The 21100-nt window shown below is 42.3% G+C and overlaps 1 protein-coding gene across 1 annotated transcript; it reads left to right on the top strand.

Moving 5' to 3' along the window:
- Positions 1 to 1374: 1374 nt before the first annotated feature.
- Positions 1375 to 20523, top strand: LOC144260135 (glyoxylate/hydroxypyruvate reductase B-like). The gene is made up of 6 exons (XM_077808697.1): positions 1375 to 2056; positions 4794 to 5178; positions 8592 to 8763; positions 14143 to 14321; positions 19334 to 19430; positions 20370 to 20523. The coding sequence occupies exons 1-6, from the start codon at positions 1859 to 1861 to the stop codon at positions 20521 to 20523; spliced, it is 1185 nt and encodes a 394-aa protein (XP_077664823.1). The 5' UTR covers positions 1375 to 1858.
- Positions 20524 to 21100: the final 577 nt, after the last annotated feature.

The following is a 21100-nucleotide window of genomic DNA, read 5'->3' on the forward strand; positions in this document are numbered from 1 at the left end:
AAGAAGCCAATAAACCCAGAACAAATATGTCCACAAAACTTCCTAATGCCCAGCTCCTGACAGAGTTGCTCCACTTTCTTGGACATCATCAAGGCTTAGTGTACTTGTCAGCAAACAACATAAATTCTGCTCTAAAACCCAGTGGTTTCTGCTTCATTCTAGTCCTGAATTCTGCATGAGCTCTAAGTAAATTAAAACAGTGAGGATTTTACTGAATTAAATGTGAAAATGTTAATGAATGGCAATGAATAATACAACCAGTCTACTATTGTGTGTATTATATATTTTAATAGTAAATTCAATTTAGTTTATGCTACTCCAAAATATTCAGTTTTAATTTTAACAGCAGACATTAAGGTGACTTGAAGTTTAGGAGTGGAGGGGGTTTAAATTCCTAGTTTCTCATGTTAGCTGTAACAAGCTACCTCGCTGCCTGATGCCCCAATATCTGCGATTGCACAAAGGATAGATAAACACCCTGGGTAGATATTTTTCTTAAAATAATCAGCAATTAAATTATTAGCCGTGTTGACATATTAATTGGCATGAATAGGTTTCAGAGTTAACACAATCATTGATATAGGACAGTCCACATCTGTCTTGGAGTTATTATTTCATTTTGTCTCTCTGCACACCCACACAGATATCACTACATTAGTTTACATACTCAGAAGGTTATCTTTGCAACCATTAGGGCTAGAAGCAATTTTTTAAAAAGAAATAAAACTTAGATTTTGGAGCACAGTTCTACAATAGTGGACGGATTCTGGATCAGATTCCATTGCCACAAGAATGTGTGTAGCTGCGCACAGAGAACTAAAAACATTCTAACAATATCTGCTATTCCGCGCCCCATAGAATTCAGTTTCAGAAGCAGGGAGGAGGGAAGATGACATTGTTTAGGAAGGCTGCACAGAAAGCCAAAGAGGATGAAGTAGAGACTGGCAGATAGCGTCACTCTATGTGGCAGTTCCTGCTGAAGTGTCCAGAGACTCTCTGATAGAGGGTGGACCTGGCAGAGATGGCTGGCCGTGCTCACAGTCATGTGAATGTACTCAGCCGCAGCCAACTGAAATTTGCACAGGAAGAATATATACTCTAACGCATTAGCTATGTGGGGTTGGATTCAGGCAGAGTAAGGACAGCTATGGGACCTTGGATTAAGGATTAGATCATATGATTGTGTGTCCCTCTGTGTGCTGCAGAGATCTGGAAGTAGTTGTATAAGGCGATTTGTGTTTAAGCTATTGCCACTGCCAGAAGTGGTAAAACAGAGCTACACCAAGATCAGCGTCAGGAAGAAAGCAATAGAAACTACCAGTTATTTCTTATTTATATAATCAGTTTTCGTTTAAAGAATGTCAGTGAAAGAGATTTGTTCTGTTTACTTACATCAGCAGAAAGCAGAGCCGTTAGGAATTCTGCAGGTTTACTTCACTGAATACAAAAACTTCTGTTATACTGTGAGCCTGTTAAAACTCCAGATGCAGTATTGCTAACCCTATTCATTCAAAAATTGTGAGTCAGGCCCCCACCAAAAAAATCATAAGCTTATCTTTAAAAAAATGAAATTTTAAAAAATAATGTTTTGATTATTTTGATTTGTACTGTGCTTCAGCTTTTATGGGTCATGTTTTGAAGCTTTTCTTTGTAGCTGTGAGGGCTAGAAACACTTTCATTTTTCACATAATCAATTGATTTGAGTAGTTGGGGCTTTAAGAAAAATACCAAACATTGCAAGGCTTGTGATAAAATCCTGAGGGTTGGCGACACAGCAGATGATGCTAGTTCAAAATTAAAATAGCCATATCCTTGACAAGTTTACCTTTAACATGCTGGGGTGGACAACTGAAAGATTATGTTTAGCGTTAAAGCATTCTCTTTGGTAGAAGCTATTCAGTTGGCCACTAGCTGCCCAAGGTTGGCTGGTAGACTTATTCATCCAGCCGTTTGTCATGTGCATCACTGGACAAAAAGGAGTATGGATTCCAGGTGGAGCTACAGGACTGGCCCAAACAGCACAGGCAGAGCTGGAATAAGTGCTCCCCAAACCAAGGTTAGTATCGGGGGAGCCTTCTGCTCTGCACAAACGACCCCTAAATATTTTAATTTATTGACTTTAATATTATTTAAGTGCTCAATGGGCTAACAAAACAGAGAGAGACAGTCCTTGCTCCAGGGTTATAGTCAGGCAACAGTTTAGATATATAATACCTCAGATGATGGCTGATATTGTATACTATTGCTCAGAGTATTTTTTTATGTTTTAAAAACCTTTTCTTTATTGGTATTTGTCATATATTTGTCATATATGTCAGTGTCTCATCCAGCTGTCTATCACAAACAGAAAGAAAAGAAGTTGTTCAGTATCTCAGTAAATCTCTCTCCATTCTGCCACTAGTTTACCTCAAAATATTCTCAGGTAACCCCATGATTTCTGACTTCTATCCAGCAAATAATTTATGCACCTGCTTAACTTTATGTACTTTGACTTGTTCCATTCAGTATTTCTCCACTGCTTGGGTAGCTCTTTATACACCAATACGAAGTGTTTGTAAAGCACTGCCAAATCAGAAAGGGGAAGCATTTTGCACACACTTTGCTCTTGTGTCAATGACTCCCCAAAGTGCAGGGGAACAGTGAACTGGACCATTGTGGGTACATGCCTACACTGCAATCAGGAGGTGCGATTGCAACGCATGTATGTAGGCATACTATAAATAGTAGTGTAGCTGCAGCAGCATAGGCAGCTGAATGGGACCATAGGTATGTACTCCTGGGACCATAGGTACATACTCAGGCAGCTAGCTTGTGCTGCTGTGGCTATTCTGCTATTTTTAACGAGCTAGCTCAATTACAGCTAGCTCAGATATGCTTGCTTATAGGTGCTGTCCCAGTTGCAGTGTAGACATACCCAGCGTTTATGCACTGTGTTAAGAGTCTGCCTCTACACAAATAGCTTTTCTTACTTCTGCTTATGAACATAGAGAAAGTATTTCTAAAATAAATACAGATATGAGTGTGATTTTGATGAGCAATGTGTTGTAATGAAGGAAGGCTCATACACTAAGATCAAAAAGTGTAATTCAACAGTTTTCTCTTTCATACTAAAAATAGTCATTGAAGAGACTTTATTCTGCATGATGGATCTAACTCAGTGGTTCCAAAACTGGGGTTTGTGAACCTTTGGGGGTTTGTGAAATGTATCAGGGGGTTCTCAGAAAAAAATTCTGTAATAGCAGACAGAGCCGTCCCTAGGGACCTTGGGCGCAGGGGCCCCGGGAGGTGCGGGGCCCGGCAGCCTAAGACCCGTGACCATGACTTCCTGGCAGAATAAGTTTAAGCTTTGTTGTAGTCATGCATTGTTTGCCTGGCCTGCTCAAGACCAGAATACTTGTGGGAGGAACTCTTTATTTGAGTTGGCTTCTTAAATACCTTCATGCTCTTTCACGTCTGGTACTCCTTGATGAAACATGTAGGAGGCTTAATCGAAGTGATATGAGCTACAAAAGTGAAATATTGGAAGAGTGTTACCATTTTCATAATGTAATAAAATTAATAATGTAATGATAAATAATAATGTAATCATAAATAGTGTGTAATAAGCATGTCATAAAAATTATTTTCTAGATCATTGCTTCTATAATTTATGCTCAGGTCAAGGAGAAAATCCCTGGAAATATTCAGCCCCGGCCTCAGTAACACTTAACATGGACTGAGCATGCTCAGTAACACTGCTGAAGCTGGCTGCCCTCACTCTGCTCCCCATCCCCCTATCAGCAGGCCTGCGTCGTCTCTGGATACCACTAACCGAAAAGTTTCTGGTGATTGTGCACAGTGCATGCGCACAACCAAGAATGGAATGGGCATGTGCAACATATCTCAATTAGACCGGCCAATGCCTGACACTGACCAATGCACGGAGGACCTGCCAAGCCTACCCCTTGCCGGCGAACCAGGGGAACCCATGGTGCTGGAACCCTTGGAGGACACCACCCTGACCCAGGCACCCTACAAGGGGGAGTCCGGAAGTAGCTTGGGGGCAGCTGACCCTACTCTGGCTGCAGCACTGCCTGAGCTAATGTCAGTGTGTTGGATCCCCACTGACACAGCAGCGGGTCTTAGGCCGCTGCTAGGGCCCCGGGCTGGGACGCAGTGGAGTGGGTGGGCCTGCGTCCCCCCTGCCACCCACCTCCCGGGTGGCAGTCTCCCCCTCCCCCTGGTTGCTAAAGCTAGGGGCCTGGGGTTTCCTGGGGAACTATTTTGCTCAGCCCCCCTGCCTGAGGGCCTGAGCTTCTGACTGTTTGTTTGCGGCCCCGCTCTGATCCAGGACCTGGGCTTATACTGAACTGCTTGCGGGGCCCAGCCTGAAGGTCTGGGCCATAGACTGGGTATTCCCCAACCCAGCAGAGAGTGTAGTGAGGCTGTGTGGTGCCCCACCACCCCGACGCGGGATGGGCCCCGGCTGAGTTCCCTTACACTGCCCCAATAATAGAGAAACTGGGGATCCCACAGCAGCCAAAGTGACCATTTGGGCTGCTGTGGGCTCATGCTAGGCGGGGTGGGTGTGCCTATGCAAACAAGATCAGCCCTTGAAGTTCTTTTCCACAACTTGTTGCAATTCACCTCCAGATGTCAGGGTAGAGCTCATCCTGACTGCTTAAAGGTATACAAGTTCTCTTCCTGTAGCTGTCACGATTCAAGAAAGCAAAGCAATGATGCAGATCCTGCTGAATGGTTCTTTAAAATATTTTGACATTATTTAGCAATACTTGTTTTCTTTCCTCTTGCAGATCATGGAACAGCGAGAGCTGCCTGTGCTTTTGGTTAATGAGGTGGGCGGTGTATGTGGTGTGCTGGAAGCTCATGTGGAATTCTTGAAGAAACACTTTCACCTTATCACCATGAAGGAATTTCTCAAAAACAAAAAACATTGGAACAAAAAGGTCCAAGCTATTTATTTGTGGTGGCACAAACCAATCATTGACCGGGAACTCCTCGAGAGCCTGCCTGACTTGAAGGTGATTGCAAATTCCGGTGCAGGAATGGACCACTTGGATCTGAAACTAATCTCTAGCTTTGGAGTGAAAATGGCTAATGCTCCACATGCTGTTTCCAGCTCCACAGCAGACACTGGAATGGCTTTGCTGCTGGCATCTGCTAGAAGACTGGTGGAAGGTAACATTTATATCTTATGCGTATTTCCAGAAATCATATCAGCTGTATCTCCCGCTAACTTGAATTTTCCTAGAACTATTCCCATTGTAATAAACTGTGAATGTTTAAACCACAGAAAATGTATTTGGATGATGAACAATAGCATTTAAAACACTAAAACCTCATTGTCTTTAATAGTAAGGGCTAGTTTGGGATATTGTCTATATGTTTATAACACACCTAGTTGAAACTATGTTGAAAAATCTTTGAGGAAAATGTCAATGGGTTCTGTTTAAGTGATCCCAGTGTCAATTTGTAGTGTATGGCCAGGGCTCGCTGTTCACACTAGAACCTGGATTTCTATGTCCAGAACAAGTGCGGACATAGATTTCATGCCCTTTCCCCACAATGTATTTTTAACACTTGACAATATTTTAAGTTGTCCAATGTTTGGCAGTGAGGGATTTATTTTAGGATGTAATGGCAATATAGTGTTATTGACAAAAAGTAACTAGTGATTTTGGGTACCCTACATGAGAAATTTTAAAGGGCCTGATACACAGACGGCACATGTTTACCACTCTCTGAAAATCAGGCCCCTTTAAAGTGTCTCAAGTTAGGCAGGCAAAATCACTAATCAATTATGAAAATCTGGGCCATTAGTTTTAAACCTTGACCTTTGACCTCCCTTTAAACTATTGTCATATAATGGCAAACTTTCCTCCAGAGCCATAAATATCATGTTTGGTTTAAAAATCCACCACTTCATCACACAAACAAACAAAAAAATTACCATGGTTATCACATGAACCTTCACATTTTTGTTCAGTACCTGCAGAAGGAGCTCAGAATAACTAATGGCCCTGTGCCCACACCATGGCTAGGCAGTGCTGGTCTAACACTCACATAGAAAAGAGTCTGGACCGGACAGGGGCAGAACTGGAGAGGCTAATGGAATCAGGGGCACAATTTGGGAAGCTGCTGCAAGCTCTCCTCCTCTCTGAGCTTCTGTTCTAGTTTACCTCACCAATTCCCCCTTCATTCCCCAGCAACCTTCAAGCTACCCCAGGATTTCTCCTGGTTGAACTCCCTCTCCCGCATTAACCTGGTTCCCTTTAGCCAGCTCTGCTTCCCAACTCTTCAACCAGTTTCTTAGGGGCTCCAGTGAGACAGGCTGCTGCCCCTGAGACCTGCTTCCACTGCGTGGGGAGCAGAGAGACCATGAAGGGGGAGATCAGTGACTTGTTCTCCCTTGTATCACATGGAGCTGCACAGAACATGGCAGCTGTGAGTCTAGCACAGTTGAGATTTTATTTTTAGGCATGACTAGTTGCACTACAGGCTTCACAATGCACAGCTTATGATTTGGGAGAGTTGGGAATGTCTGAGAAGGTGGATTTTAGTAACAAGACTCTATGGCCCTGTTGGCAGGCTAGCAAGCAGCATGTGTGACAGTCATTATTTTCAGTTTCAGAGTAACAGCCGTGTTAGTCTGTATTCGCAAAAAGAAAAGGAGTGCTTGTGGCACCTTAGAGACTAACCAATTTATCTGAGCATGAGCTTTCGTGAGCTACAGCATCCGATGAAGTGAGCTGTAGCTCACGAAAGCTCATGCTCAAATAAATTGGTTAGTCTCTAAGGTGCCACAAGCACTCCTTTTCTTTTCTGTGTTCTGCAAATAAAGATAACTTTTGTTTACTCTATAACCAGCATTAGCGGTTAATTGACAATCTAGGATTCTTTAGGTAAATTACTGACAAATGTTCTCAAAGAAAATAAATCTCCTTTCCAGGGAGAGCAGGAGAGGTGAACATGATAAGCTGTCCTTGTTTTAAATAACAACATAAACATCCAATATTATTCTCCATTAATAACACTAAACCCTGCATTATTACTATTGTGAACTATAGTATTCTGACCAGGGCTGTAGAATAGTGTCAGGAGGGCAAGTAAGGTGGTACCCTCCAAGTACACAGTACCGGCAAGTGAGTTTTAGCTGATACGGGGTATCGGAAAGACTTGGGGCTAGCCCCTCCCTCTGGGGGGTGGGGTGGGATTGCGCTCTGCTCCTTAAAGGTGCAGAACGCAGCTAGGGAGCGCATGGGGGTGGAAGGTGTTTAAACAGTGTTTTTGATTCTGTTTCTCCCCATTGGTCTGAATTGTCCATGACATCCATACTGCATCACATCAAGTCCAAATCATCAGAGGAATGCCTCTGCTCGCACTGACCAGAGGATGTTTGGATTCTGATGTCAGCCTAGTTCTGCAGCCTGACAGGAATCAGGTGTTGTCCCCAGTGTACACAGAATTCTTCTTTGAAGCCAAACTAGTCTAACATGCATTTTGTTAACTGGAACTGGAGCAGCAAAACAAAGAAAACAAATGCCTCATTTTCCAGCTTTGTGGGTGAGAGAACTATAAGTGAATATTATTATACTGATGGCCGTACGCCAGCTCCCTCAGGAATCTGCCAAGAAGTTTGCTGAAAATATGTTCCTCATCTTAGCAACAGAGATAAGTCTTATCACACATCTGCCCACCTTTATTTGAATGAAGCTCCTTCTGATCTGACAGCTCAGGCATTGTCAGTTTCATCCAGAACAATTTACAAACTTGGAACCGAATCCTGTAAACCCTTAATCATTTGATCAGTCCCATTCAATGGGACTATCTGTATGACTGTGGACCACTGTCGTGGACTGGTAAGAGTTTCAGGAGTCTGTCCCTATAAAGGAAGTTGAATCCCCCATTGAAATGCAATGTTTGGGTACAATACCATAAAGCAGTTTAGGATACAGTTCTATTTAAAATTTGTCTTTTAACAAGTCATACCTATGCTGAACTGGCTCCTCACCCAACTTCCAGATTCCATATAAACAGACTGAATACTACACATTCGGGGGGAACATGAGTAGTTAAGCATGTTGATGTTTCTACATACAAACGGAGGTGCCTGAGGGGACGGGAAGAGCATGGGGCCCCCGGGCTGGGGGCGGGGCCTGGAGGAGTCACATGGAGTGTCATGTGGGGAGGTCACATGCCCCCCCTTGTGTCCCTCCCATGAATGCAATACCAGCAAGAAATTATTCCTACTTGCACCACCGTGTCTGTGTAGTACTTTTTTTGCAAGGGTATATGCAGGTCAAAGTCTGGGAGAGACTTCCTCAGGGGCAAGAGTCTTTCTGTATTAACTGGAGAATCAATAGCACAGGGTGTAGGTTCCCAACATAACAGGGAAAGCCGATATTTTCAAGATTCAAATAGGATACTTGGAAGGGGGAAAAAAGAGCAAAGCCCATTAAAACAGTGTCTTTCTATTCTTAATAATTATTATTTACCATTTATGTTGTAGTAATGCCTAAAGGCCACATTCTAGCATTTTGTTGCACTATCTTGAAACAAATCAATTTCTCATTCAGTATTTTTCATTTTAGGCTGTCAGATGGCAGTTTCCCCAGACACTGAGTGTTTTGCTGCTGACTGGCTGGGAGATGAAGTCACCGGGGCTACTCTTGGTATCATTGGAATGGGCAGAATTGGGTATAAGATTGCCTTGAGGGCCAAAGCTTTTGAAATGAAAATTCTGTATCACAACAGGAACCAGAGGTAAAAATAAACTTGATCCCCATCAAAGCAGAATATATTTTTCACTTCTTTATAATTATATAGTTAATTTTTTTAAAACATCCCCACCCTTTTCTAGGAAGTGTGCAATTGTGGTATTTCCATTTAGCGAGAATGTATGATCCTGTGGTTATAGCAAAGAATTGCGATGTAAGGGGGAGAGGCCAAGATTTTCAAAAATGATTGATTGCTTTAAGTCAGGCTCCTAAAACCATGTTTAAACACCTAAATGTGGACTTGGACATTTTTTTAAATCTTGGCTTTGTTGGTAGCTTGCTGCAGAGGTGGCCAGCAGAATTAAAATGGAGGCCTGAAAGCTTTTTCCCAATTTTTTTATGCTGATTTTTTTTTAATTGGAAATTCTGGTCTTTTTTCCCTGAAATTTTGTGGATGACAGACAAATAGGAGGATTATGGCATTACAAGAAAAGGAAAGCTGAATAACTGAGAGGGGATTACATTTTTAGTCAGTCTGTTTAAAACTCTTTTGGTGAAATCCTCGTCCCATTGACATCAGTGAGAATGTTGCTATTGATTTCAGCGAGGTCAGGATTTCACATGGGAGGAAGGAGATCTTTGTTATTAAAATTCAGCACTTCTGCCCCGTTAGCTAGAGAATGAGAATGCACAACACACATTTGAGACCCTAAGGTGTTGTCTACACTGGGATTTCAGCCATCAGTGGCCAGCAGCTGGCATAGCTGTTCCTGTGCAAACACGTAGTGTATTTGTGGTATAGCAGCAGTGCTGTTATAAGCCATGATTTTCACCACTGCAGCTTTACCCCTGTTTGAAACTGGGGTAAGCTGCACTGGTGCAAATTGTGCCTTGTGGTGGTTTTGCCTGCCTATCGTAGGGGTTTGCAGCAGTACAGCTACGCTAGGCCACAGATTACTTGTAACTGAGGCAAATCCCAATGTAGACGAGGCCACAGTCTTCCAGCAATACCAGAGAAGACCATGTGTGATATTCCTAATATTTCTAAAGTAAAAAAACCAAGCAGAAAAAATGACTGGAAAAAAAAACACCTTGTAGGCCTCCTGTTATATATCTAAAGAGCCAAAAAAAGGCACAGACCCATTTTTTAATTTCCTCTGCAGATCACTGTTAACTTTGTGCTACCAATTTGGATTTTATTTACCTACCCAGGTTGCTGTGAAGCTTAGTTCTTGTTTGTAAAGCAATTTGGGATCCTTAGATGGAAGATGCAATAGAAGTGAAAAATATTGTTATTCTGAAGTACCTTTAAAATTATTTTAATTTTATCAAAGGGTGAAATATGTGTATTCAAGTAGTATATGTTTGTATTGGGTGAGACCCAAATAAACATCCTGAAAACTTTAGTGCAGTTTTGTTCAACGCCTGTCTCATTTGCTCCCTGGTTGTTGATTTAGGCAGCAGGAGAAATTTAATTTATGTGTTAGAAAAAACACATGATTAACTGTGACACCGCAGTTACAGGGTTTGGTCCCTGCCCAAGAATGTCTTTTTATAGCATACATTTTTATCTGACTCTTTAATTCTTCCTTCTTCATTTTCACTCACCAGTGTAAGGAGAAGTTTTTCAAAAGCACCTAGTGGATTTAGGAGTACAAATCCCACTGAAAGTCAATGGGACTCGTGTTCCTGACTTTCACAGGTACTTATGAAAAGCTATCCTTTAGTTCCCAAACTACAACTGGGAAAGTTTATAAAGAGTAGGATTGATGGTCATATAATAGTTCTGGTTTCAAAGTAACAGCCGTGTTAGTCTGTATTCGCAAAAAGAAAAGGAGTACTTGTGGCACCTTAGAGACTAACCAATTTATTTGAGCATGAGCTTTCGTGAGCTACAGCTCACTTCATCGGATGCATACTGTGGAAACTGCAGAAGACATTATATACACAGAGACCATAAAAACAATACCTCCTCCCACCCCACTCTCCTGCTGGTAATAGCTTATCTAAAGTGATCATCAAGTTGGGCCATTTCCAGCACAAATCCAGGTTTTCTCACCCTCCGCCCCCCCCCCCCCCCCACACACACACAAACTCACTCTCCTGCTGGTAATAGCCCATCCAAAGTGACCACTCTCTTTAAAATGTGTATGATAATCAAGGTGGGCCATTTCCAGCACAAATCCAGGTTTTCTCACCCCCCCACCCCCCTCCAAAAACCACACACACAAACTCACTCTCCTGCTGGTAATAGCTTATCCAAAGTGACCACTCTCCTCACAATGTGTATGAAAATCAAGGTGGGCCATATCCAGCACAAATACAAGTTTTCTCACCCCCCCACCCCCCCTTTTTTTTTTTTCAAAAAAACACACACACAAAAACTCACTCTCCTGCTGGTAATAGCTTATCCAAAGCGACCACTCTCCCTACAATGTGCATGATAATCAAGGTGGGCCATTTCCAGCAGAAATCCAGGTTTTCTCACCCCCCCACCCCCATACACACACAAACTCACTCTCCTGCTGGCAATAGTTCATCCAAAGTGACCACTCTCCCTACAATGTGCATGATAATCAAGGTGGGCCATTTCCAGCATAAATCCAAGTTTAACCAGAACGTCGTGGGGGGGGGGGAGGGTTAGAAAAAAACAAGGGGAAATAGGCTACCTTGCATAATGACTTAGCCACTCCCAGTCTCTATTTAAGCCTAAATTAATAGTATCCAATTTGCAAATGAATTCCAATTCAGCAGTTTCTCGCTGGAGTCTGGATTTGAAGTTTTTTTGTTGTAAGATAGCGACCTTCATGTCTGTGATTGCATGACCAGAGAGATTGAAGTGTTCTCCGACTGGTTTATGAATGTTATAATTCTTGACATCTGATTTGTGTCCATTTATTCTTTTACGTAGAGACTGTCCAGTTTGACCAATGTACATGGCAGAGGGGCATTGCTGGCACATGATGGCATATATCACATTGGTGGATGTGCAGGTGAACGAGCCTCTGATAGTGTGGCTGATGTTATTAGGCCCTTTGATGGTGTTCCCTGAATAGATATGTGGGCACAGTTGGCAACGAGCTTTAGTGCAAGGATAGGTTCCTGGGTTAGTGGTTCTGTTGTGTGGTATGTGGTTGTTGGTGAGTATTTGCTTCAGGTTGGGGGGCTGTCTGTAGGCAAGGACTGGCCTGTCTCCCAAGATTTGTGAGAGTGTTGGGTTATCCTTCAGGATAGGTTGTAGATCCTTAATAATGCATTGGAGGGGTTTTAGCTGGGGGCTGAAGGTGATGGCTAGTGGCGTTCTGTTATTTTCTTTGTTAGGCCTGTCCTGTAGTAGGTGACTTCTGGGAACTCTTCTGGCTCTATCAATCTGTTTCTTCACTTCCGCAGGTGGGTATTGTAGTTGTAAGAATGCTTGATAGAGATCTTGTAGGTGTTTGTCTCTGTCTGAGGGGTTGGAGCAAATGCGGTTGTATCGCAGAGCTTGGCTGTAGACGATGGATCGTGCGGTGTGGTCAGGGTGAAAGCTGGAGGCATGTAGGTAGGAATAGCGGTCAGTAGGTTTCCGGTATAGGGTGGTGTTTATGTGACCATTGTTTATTAGCACTGTAGTGTCCAGGAAGTGGATCTCTTGTGTGGACTGGACCAGGATGAGGTTGATGGTGGGATGGAAATTGTTGAAATCATGGTGGAATTCCTCAAGGGCTTCTTTTCCATGGGTCCAGATGATGAAGATGTCATCAATATAGCGCAAGTAGAGTAGGGACGTTAGGGGACGAGAGCTGAGGAAGCGTTGTTTTAAGTCAGCCATAAAAATGTTGGCATACTGTGGGGCCATGCGGGTACCCATAGCAGTGCCGCTGATCTGAAGGTATACATTGTCCCCAAATGTAAAATAGTTATGGGTAAGGACAAAGTCACAAAATTCAGCCACCAGGTTAGCCGTGACATTCACCTGCACATCCACCAATGTGATATATGCCATCATGTGCCAGCAATGCCCCTCTGCCATGTACATTGGTCAAACTGGACAGTCTCTACGTAAAAGAATAAATGGACACAAATCAGATGTCAAGAATTATAACATTCCTAAACTAGTCGGAGAACACTTCAATCTCTCTGGTCATGCAATCACAGACATGAAGGTCGCTATCTTACAACAAAAAAACTTCAAATCCAGACTCCAGCGAGAAACTGCTGAATTGGAATTCATTTGCAAATTGGATACTATTAATTTAGGCTTAAATAGAGACTGGGAGTGGCTAAGTCATTATGCAAGGTAGCCTATTTCCCCTTGTTTTTTTCTACCTCCCCCCGCCCCGACATTCTGGTTAAACTTGGATTTATGCTGGAAATGGCCCACCTTGATTATCATGCACATTGTAAGGAGAGTGGTCAGTTTGGATGAACTATTGCCAGCAGGAGAGTGAGTTTGTGTGTGTATGGGGGTGGGGGGGTGAGAAAACCTGGATTTGTGCTGGAAATGGCCCACCTTGATTTTCATACACATTGTGAGGAGAGTGGTCACTTTGGATAAGCTATTACCAGCAGGAGAGTGAGTTTGTGTGTGTGGTTTTTGGAGGGGGGTGGGGGGGTGAGAAAACCTGGATTTGTGCTGGAAATGGCCCACCTTGATTATCATACACATTTTAAAGAGAGTGGTCACTTTGGATGGGCTATTACCAGCAGGAGAGTGAGTTTGTGTGTGGGGGGGGGCGGCGGGGGGGGCGGAGGGTGAGAAAACCTGGATTTGTGCTGGAAATGGCCCAACTTGATGATCACTTTAGATAAGCTATTACCAGCAGGAGAGTGGGGTGGGAGGAGGTATTGTTTTTATGGTCTCTGTGTATATAATATCTTCTGCAGTTTCCACAGTATGCATCCGATGAAGTGAGCTGTAGCTCACGAAAGCTCATGCTCAAATAAATTGGTTAGTCTCTAAGGTGCCACAAGTACTCCTTTTCTTTTTGATAATAGTTCTGCATTGTCAAAAGTTTAAACTAAAAATATCTCTATATCTGAATCATGGAGCATCACTTGCCCAAGGAACTCGTTTGCCAATTCCATCCTTCATAAAAAGAGCTTTATTTAAGGATGGTCAAGAAATCAGGACCACTCATAATGCACACATGCCACTGAAAACACACCTAGGAGACAGACTTCCTTTACCTCTGCTTTGCCACAAGTTTCACCTTCCTGAGGAAATTAAGTCTACAAGTGGCTGTCAAATCCATTCCCCCTTTGCGACTGTGCACTCTGCTGAAAGTGCATCACTGGTCAATTTGGTTACCAGTGATCCTGGGGAGATACTTTCCTAGTTGTAGTTTGGGAGCTAAAGTACCATTGGGAGTAACATAAGGTAGGAATGTAACATTTCCATGACCAAGACTGCCTCTAATGCAACATGATTCTTATTTCTCATCAGAACTGAGGAAGAAGAACGGGCTGTTGGTGCTACTTATTGTCCAAAGATAGAAGACTTGCTCCAGCAGTCAGATTTCGTGATGCTGGTTGTGAGCCTGACACCGCAGACATGTAAACTGATTGGGAAAAAGGAGTTAGAACTGATGAAACCCACTGCTACTCTCATTAACATCAGCAGAGGTAGGGTACAGTGTAATGGTCTGACTGCACAACCCCTGTCTTCCAGAGTGTAGTACCAAATTGCACTGGGCAGTATAACTAGTGTACCAAGGACCCCCTGGTTCTAGAGGGTACGCCTACATAGCAATGTAAGCCCAGGCCTAACAGAACTCGAGTTAGCAGAACCTGGGTTTGTTAATTTAGGGCTCGAGAATTTACACTGATTTGTAACCCCAGACTAAGAATTGTTCAACTCTGGGGCTCAACCTGGGGTTCCAGCGTCTACACTGAATTATATGGTTCCAAATCCAACCACCCATATCCCAGACTTCCTAGCACCCTCCCAAAATCTGGCTGCTCTAGCTCTTTGTTCGTGGTGCAGTGTAGGAAAACTTGTCTGTCCACCAAACTTGACTGTCCAGAGGATCAAGAAAGTCAGCCTGAGATTGTGGGATACTTTTGGCAGACTCCCAGAGCACAAGTCCAGTGGGATTGCATCTATACTGCAAAGCAATAGGCCTTGACCCATGGGTCACAGCTTCACTCAGGCTCGGACCCTCCATCCCAATGGTGTCCTGGGACCCTGGATCTGAGCCATGGGTTAACTTGATTTGTGTGTAGAGAGAAGGTCGGTTAAGCTTGAGCCTGAGTTCAAACCTTGGGCTTACACTCTGGATATTATAAGGATAACAGAAACATGGTGGAATAGTAGTCATGACGGGGCTACAGCTATTGAAGGGTATGTGCTGTTTAGGAAAGACAGAAATAAAGGTAAAGGTGGTGGAGTAGCATTGTATATCAATGATGAGATTGAATGTAAAGAAATAAGAAGCAATGGAATGGATAAGACAGAGTCCGTCTGAGCATAAATCACATTGGGGAAGAAAACTACTAGAGTCTCCACTGGGATAGTGCCTGGGGTGTGCTATAGGCCGCCGGGATCTAATTTGGATATGGATAGAGCCATCTGTAATGTTTTTAATGAAGTAAATACTAATGGAAACTGCGTGATCATGGGAGATTTTAACTTCCCAGATATAGACTGGAGGACAAGTGCTAGTAATAATAATAGGGCTCAGATTTTCCTAGATGCGATAGCTGATGGATTCCTTCATCAAGTAGTTGCTGAACCGACTAGAGGGGATGCCATTTTAGATTTGGTTTTGGTGAGTAGTGAGGACCTCATAGAAGAAATGGTTGTAGGGGACAACCTTGGTTGAAGTGATCATGAGCTAATTCAGTTCAAACTGAACGGAAGGATTAACAAAAATAAATCTGTGACTAGGGTTTTTGATTTCAAAAGGGCTGACTTTCAAAAATTAAGGAAATTAGTTAGGGAAGTGGATTGGACTGAAGAACTTAAGGATCGAAAGGCAAAGGAGGCCTGGGATTACTTTAAGTCAAAGCTGCAGAAGCTATCGGAAGCCTGCATCCCAAGAAAGGGGAAAAAATTCATAGGCAGGAGTTGTAGACCAAGCTGGATGAGCAAGCATCTCAGAGAGGTGATTAAGAAAAAGCAGAAAGCATACAGGGAGTGGAAGATGGGAGGGATCAGCAAGGAAAGCTACCTTATTGAGGTCAGAACATATAGGGATAAAGTGAGAAAGGCTAAAAGTCAAGTAGAGTTGGACCTTGCAAAGGGAATTAAAACCAATAGTAAAAGGTTCTGTAGCCATATAAAGAAGAAGAAAACAAAGAAAGAAGAAGTGGGACCGCTAAACACTGAGGATGGAGTGGAGGTTAAGGATAATCTAGGCATGGCCCAATATCTAAACAAATACTTTGCCTCAGTCTTTAATGAGGCTAATGAGGATCTTAGGGATAATGGTAGTATGACAAATGGGAATGAAGATATGGAGGTAGATATTACCATATCTGAGGTAAAAGCGAAACTCAAACAGCTTAATGGGACTAAATCAGGGGGCCCAGATAATCTTCATCCAAGAATATTAAAGGAATTGGCACATGAAATTGCAAGCCCGTTAGCAAGAATTTTTAATGAATCTGTAAACTCAGGGGTTGTACCGTATGACTGGAGAATTGCTAACATAGTTCCTAATTTTAAGAAAGGAAAAAAAAGTGATCCGGGTAACTACAGGCCTGTTAGTTTGACATCTGTAGTATGCAAGGTCTTGGAAAAAATTTTGAAGGAGAAAGTAGTTAAGGACATTGAGGTCAATGGTAAATGGGACAAAATACAACATGGTTTTACAAAAGGTAGATCGTGCCAATCCAACCTGATCTCCTGCTTTGAGAAAGTAACAGATTTTTTAGATAAAGGAAACACAGTGGATCTAAATTACCTAGATTTCAATAAGGCGTTTGATACAGTGCCACATGGGGAATTATTAGTTAAATTGGAAAAGATGAGGATCAATATGAAAATTGAAAGGTGGATAAGGAATTGGTTAAAAGGGCATACTGAAAGGTGAACTGTCAGGCTGGAGGGAAGTTACCAGTGGAGTTCCTCAGGGATCAGTTTTGGGACCAATCTTATTTAATCTTTTTATTACTGACCTCGGCACAAAAAGTGGGAGTGTGCTAATAAAGTTTGCGGATGATACAAAGCTGGGAGGTATTGCCAATTTAGAGAAGGACTGGGATATCATACAGGAGGATCTGGATGACCTTGTAAACTGGAGTAATAGTAATAGGATGAAATTTAATAGTGAAAAGTGTAAGGTCATACATTTAGGGATTAATAACAAGAATTTTAGTTATAAGCTGGGGATGCATCAATTAGAAGTAACGGAGGAGGAGAAGGACCTTGGAGTATTGGTTGACCACAGGATGACTATGAGTTGCCAATGTGATATGGCCGTGAAAAAAGCTAATGCGGTCTTGGGATGCATCAGGCGAGGTATTTCCAGTAGAGATAAGGAGGTGTTAGTGCCGTTATACAAGGCATGGTAAGACCTCACTTGGAATACTGTGTGCAGTTCTGGTCTCCCATGTTTAAGAAGGATGAATTCAAACTGGAACAGGTACAGAGAAGGGCTACTAGGATGATCCGAGGAATGGAAAACCTGTCTTATGAAGGGAGACTCAAAGAGCTTGGCTTATTTAGCCTAAGCAAAAGAAGGTTGAGGGGAGATATGATTGCTCTCTATAAATATATCAGAGGGATAAATATCGGAGAGGGAGAGGAATTATTTAAGCTCAGTACCAATGTGGACACAAGAACAAATGGATATAAACTGGCCATCGGGAAGTTTAGACTTGAAATTAGATGAAGGTTTCTAACCATCAGAGGAGTAAAGTTCTGGAATAGCCTTCCAAGGGAAGCAGTGGGGGCAAAAGACCTGTCTGGCAAGATTAAACTCGATAAGTTTATGGAGGAGGGGGTATGATCGATAACATGATTTTGGCAATTAATTGATCTTTAACTATTCATGGTAAATAGGCCAAATGGCCTGTAATGGGATGTTAGATGGGGTGGGATCTGAGTTGCTGCAGAGAATTCTTTCCTGGGTATCCGGCTGGTGAATCTTGCCCATATGCTCAGGGTTCAGCTGATCGCCATATTTGGGGTCGGGAAGGGATTTTCCTCCAGGGCAGACTGGAAGAGTCCCTGTGGGTTTTTCATCTTCCTCTGTAGCATGGGGCATGGGTCACTTGCTGGAGGATTCTCTGCACCTTGAAGTCTTTAGACCATGATTTGAGGACTTCAATAGCTCAGACATAGGTGAGAGGTTTATCGCAGGAGTGGGTGGGTGAGATTCTGTGGCCTGCATTGTGCAGGAGGTCAGACTAGATGATCATAATGGTCCCTTCTGACCTTAATATCTATGAATCTATGAATCTAGAGGCTTTACCCCAACTCTCCAGGGGGCTGACTAGGTTCAAATGAAGAACTTTTGGTTTGTATGTGTTGGGGAATGAGAAAGAGCAGAGACGTTGGGAACTGGGATGGTACTGTCCATTTGAGGGTGGTGGCTGGCTAGGGAAGCTGTAAGAACTAACTGGAATGGTGGATGACACTGCTGCTGGGATTGAAGCTATCATGACCTTAAGTAACGGCTTTCTGGATGTCTCTCTCTCTTTCTCTCTCTCTCCTCCCGCCCTCCCCCTGGGTAGAATTTTTTCAAATGTTTGATAAAACTTCATTTGGCTGTTTTTGTTTTTTCTTTGAAGTGACTGAAAATGTTCTCCCTTAAAAAAACCCAAAAGATTGTCAGATGCTCTTTTACACCCTGATAATTCACATTAGATTCAAATATGCAAATGTGTCATGTGTGTAGTCCTCAATGAATCATATGAGTTGATTGATGTATACAATTGTTATGAACTGGGCAGTATTCAATTTGTTATGTTCTTATCTACTCATTTCCTTACGTTTAAGTGCTTGGGTATTGTAGATGATGTGGTGACAACAGTGTTCTTACCTAGAAACCTTAGCAGCTTTTTACAATGAAGTTTCTAAAATATATTACAGTATTTAAATGTATGCATTGTAATACTATAGATGTATATATTCTGTTAGCTATATACAATAAAACAAACTGTTATATATGTATTTGCCATGGGGATAGTTACTGTTGCTGTAGTAACCAGAATTTAGAATTTCCTGACTCTGGTCCATGACTCTCTTAACCATAACACCACTCATCTTCTGCATTTACATGGTAAACTTATCTCACTGCTTTGTTTAAAATTAGAGCCTCAAATTCTGGCCCTCTCTCTACATGTGTCTCCCAAAGTAAGAGCAAATTAACAATTTGAAAATGTTAACTGTTTTGTGTAAAATGACTAACAACATTTACCCACTTCATTGGGTTGTTTGGAGGTTTGGTTAATGTTTCTAAAGCACTTTGAAGAGGAAAAACAGTACATAAAATGTTAAATAATTGTGTTAACCATTTAAACACGAGTTCTTGTGTTTGAGCTGTAAATCCATTTGTATTTAATTTTTAATATTAAAATCTCTTTTCTAAATTAACAAATAATGAAGTTTTCCCTTTATTCTTTGTTTTTCTTTATCCTGACGTTATCTGAACATGGCATTAAGAAAGTACACTGTTATTTCAACCCAGGTCCAGTGGTAGACCAAGATGCACTGGTGGAAGCTCTTCAGACTGGTGTTATCAAGGCTGCGGCTTTGGATGTCACTTACCCCGAACCACTTCCCAGGTACACAGCCGTGTGTATTTATCAAAAAATATTTAAAATTACAGAGAACAAGAAATAAGGACCAAAAAAGGCACAGCAGATGGGGATTTGGTGGAGGTTGGAGATTGGCACGGATGGCTGCCCTCTGTCTCTGAATTTAGCATGCTGTCATGTTATGCACTATGACTGGGAACACGCTGGAATGCATAGTCTGGTCAATTCAAACACCCAAGGCAGTAAATAGCAGGAGGGCGGTACATTTGCCAAGCTAAGTCCTTTGGCCAATGCCTACCACAGAATCACAGCATGCAGCAGCGGCAGCTGTGGTTCCAAATTCTTTACCTGAAGGGAGAAAATACCAGTCCCAGGGCAACAGAAATGATGGTGATGGGTAGACACTGTATGAGCCACCACTGCTCAGACTACCTCTCAGAAGCCTCACTTCTCCCCTTCCCTGTAGGTCTTGTCTCCTCAGTACAGCGTTGTTTATTTTACTGATGTTTTGCAGGTCTCTTGGTCATGGATGCTCTTTAACTTCTACAAAAATAAAGTTGCTAGGAACTACGCCTCATGGAATGAATTGCCCCATTTGACTTTAGAGCACTAAGCAAGTGGGCAGGGATGTCAACTATCTGAGTCATGGAGATAAAGTCCATGGCATCACATAGGGTCAATCCTTCCCCCCAATATGTGGCACAGATTGCTGCCTATCGCAGAAAATCAGTTTCTGTGCTTCCACGAAGGAATGATATAAAATCTTAAAACATTCCATCAGCACCCAAAACAAACTGAACTCGATTCACAAAGCTCTTAAGCAGACACTTACATTAATGAGATTGAACAAGTGCATACATTTAAGAACATGCTTAAGGGCTTTGCTGAAGCAGGGCCTTTATTAGTTAGGATAATGCCAGTAGCCATCTTAACCACACCTGGCTTTTTTTATTCCTTTTTTTGCAGAGATCATCCATTATTAAAACTAAAGAACATTCTCATAACTCCTCACCTTGGCATTAAAACAGACAAGGCCATTTGCATGACAACAGAGGAAGCAGTTGCAAATATATTGGCAGCTCTTAATGGTCTCCCTATCCCCAGTGAAGTGTTTCCCTAGCTGATATATTAAAGGACACAGCTATAAAAGAACATTATTCTACAACTCTCCTTACAGGAATGAAGACTTGTTATTATATATGTGTGAAACCTTCGAATTGAACCTCAACCTTAGCCTTGATTTTGGTTTGCAAATAAATAATAATAGCTCTCTTATATTGCATTTTTCATCAGTAGATCACAAAGTACACTCTACAATTGAGGTCAGTATCGTTACTCCTATTTTACAGATTGGGAAACTGAGGCACAGAGAGAGGAAATGACTTGCCCAAGGTCACCCAGCAAGCCAACGGCAGAGCCAGGAACGGAATGCAGATCTCCTCAGTCCCAGTCTAGTGTTCTATCCTCTTGTCCAAATGTAGATCCAACTGTAAATGGTTTCCATATCTTATTGTTCACTTTGTACTTTGTCACAGCTGGACACAAGCTAAATGGATCTGTGAAAACATTTACTGCTGCTGATCGTTGGTGTGTTTATAGTTCTAACAATGTTCTTTAGGGGAGATTAAATAGGGTACTCCCATAATATTTTCCAATATGTTAATTAGCTTACTTCCAAGTCTGGTGAATATGCCTGA

This window comes from Eretmochelys imbricata, chromosome 2 (assembly GCF_965152235.1).
Source record: "Eretmochelys imbricata isolate rEreImb1 chromosome 2, rEreImb1.hap1, whole genome shotgun sequence".
In the NCBI taxonomy this organism is placed as follows: domain Eukaryota; kingdom Metazoa; phylum Chordata; order Testudines; family Cheloniidae; genus Eretmochelys; species Eretmochelys imbricata.

What these genes read in the sequence shown, in the direction of transcription:
- LOC144260135 (XM_077808697.1), top strand. Translation starts at nt 1,859, where the DNA reads ATGTTTAGCGTTAAAGCATTCTCTTTGGTAGAAGCTATTCAGTTGGCC. An exon ending in TAAGTGCTCCCCAAACCAAG is followed by an intron (nt 2,057 to 4,793) that starts GTTAGTATCGGG and finishes TTCCTCTTGCAG; the next exon opens with ATCATGGAACAGCGAGAGCT. An exon ending in TGCTAGAAGACTGGTGGAAG is followed by an intron (nt 5,179 to 8,591) that starts GTAACATTTATA and finishes TTTTCATTTTAG; the next exon opens with GCTGTCAGATGGCAGTTTCC.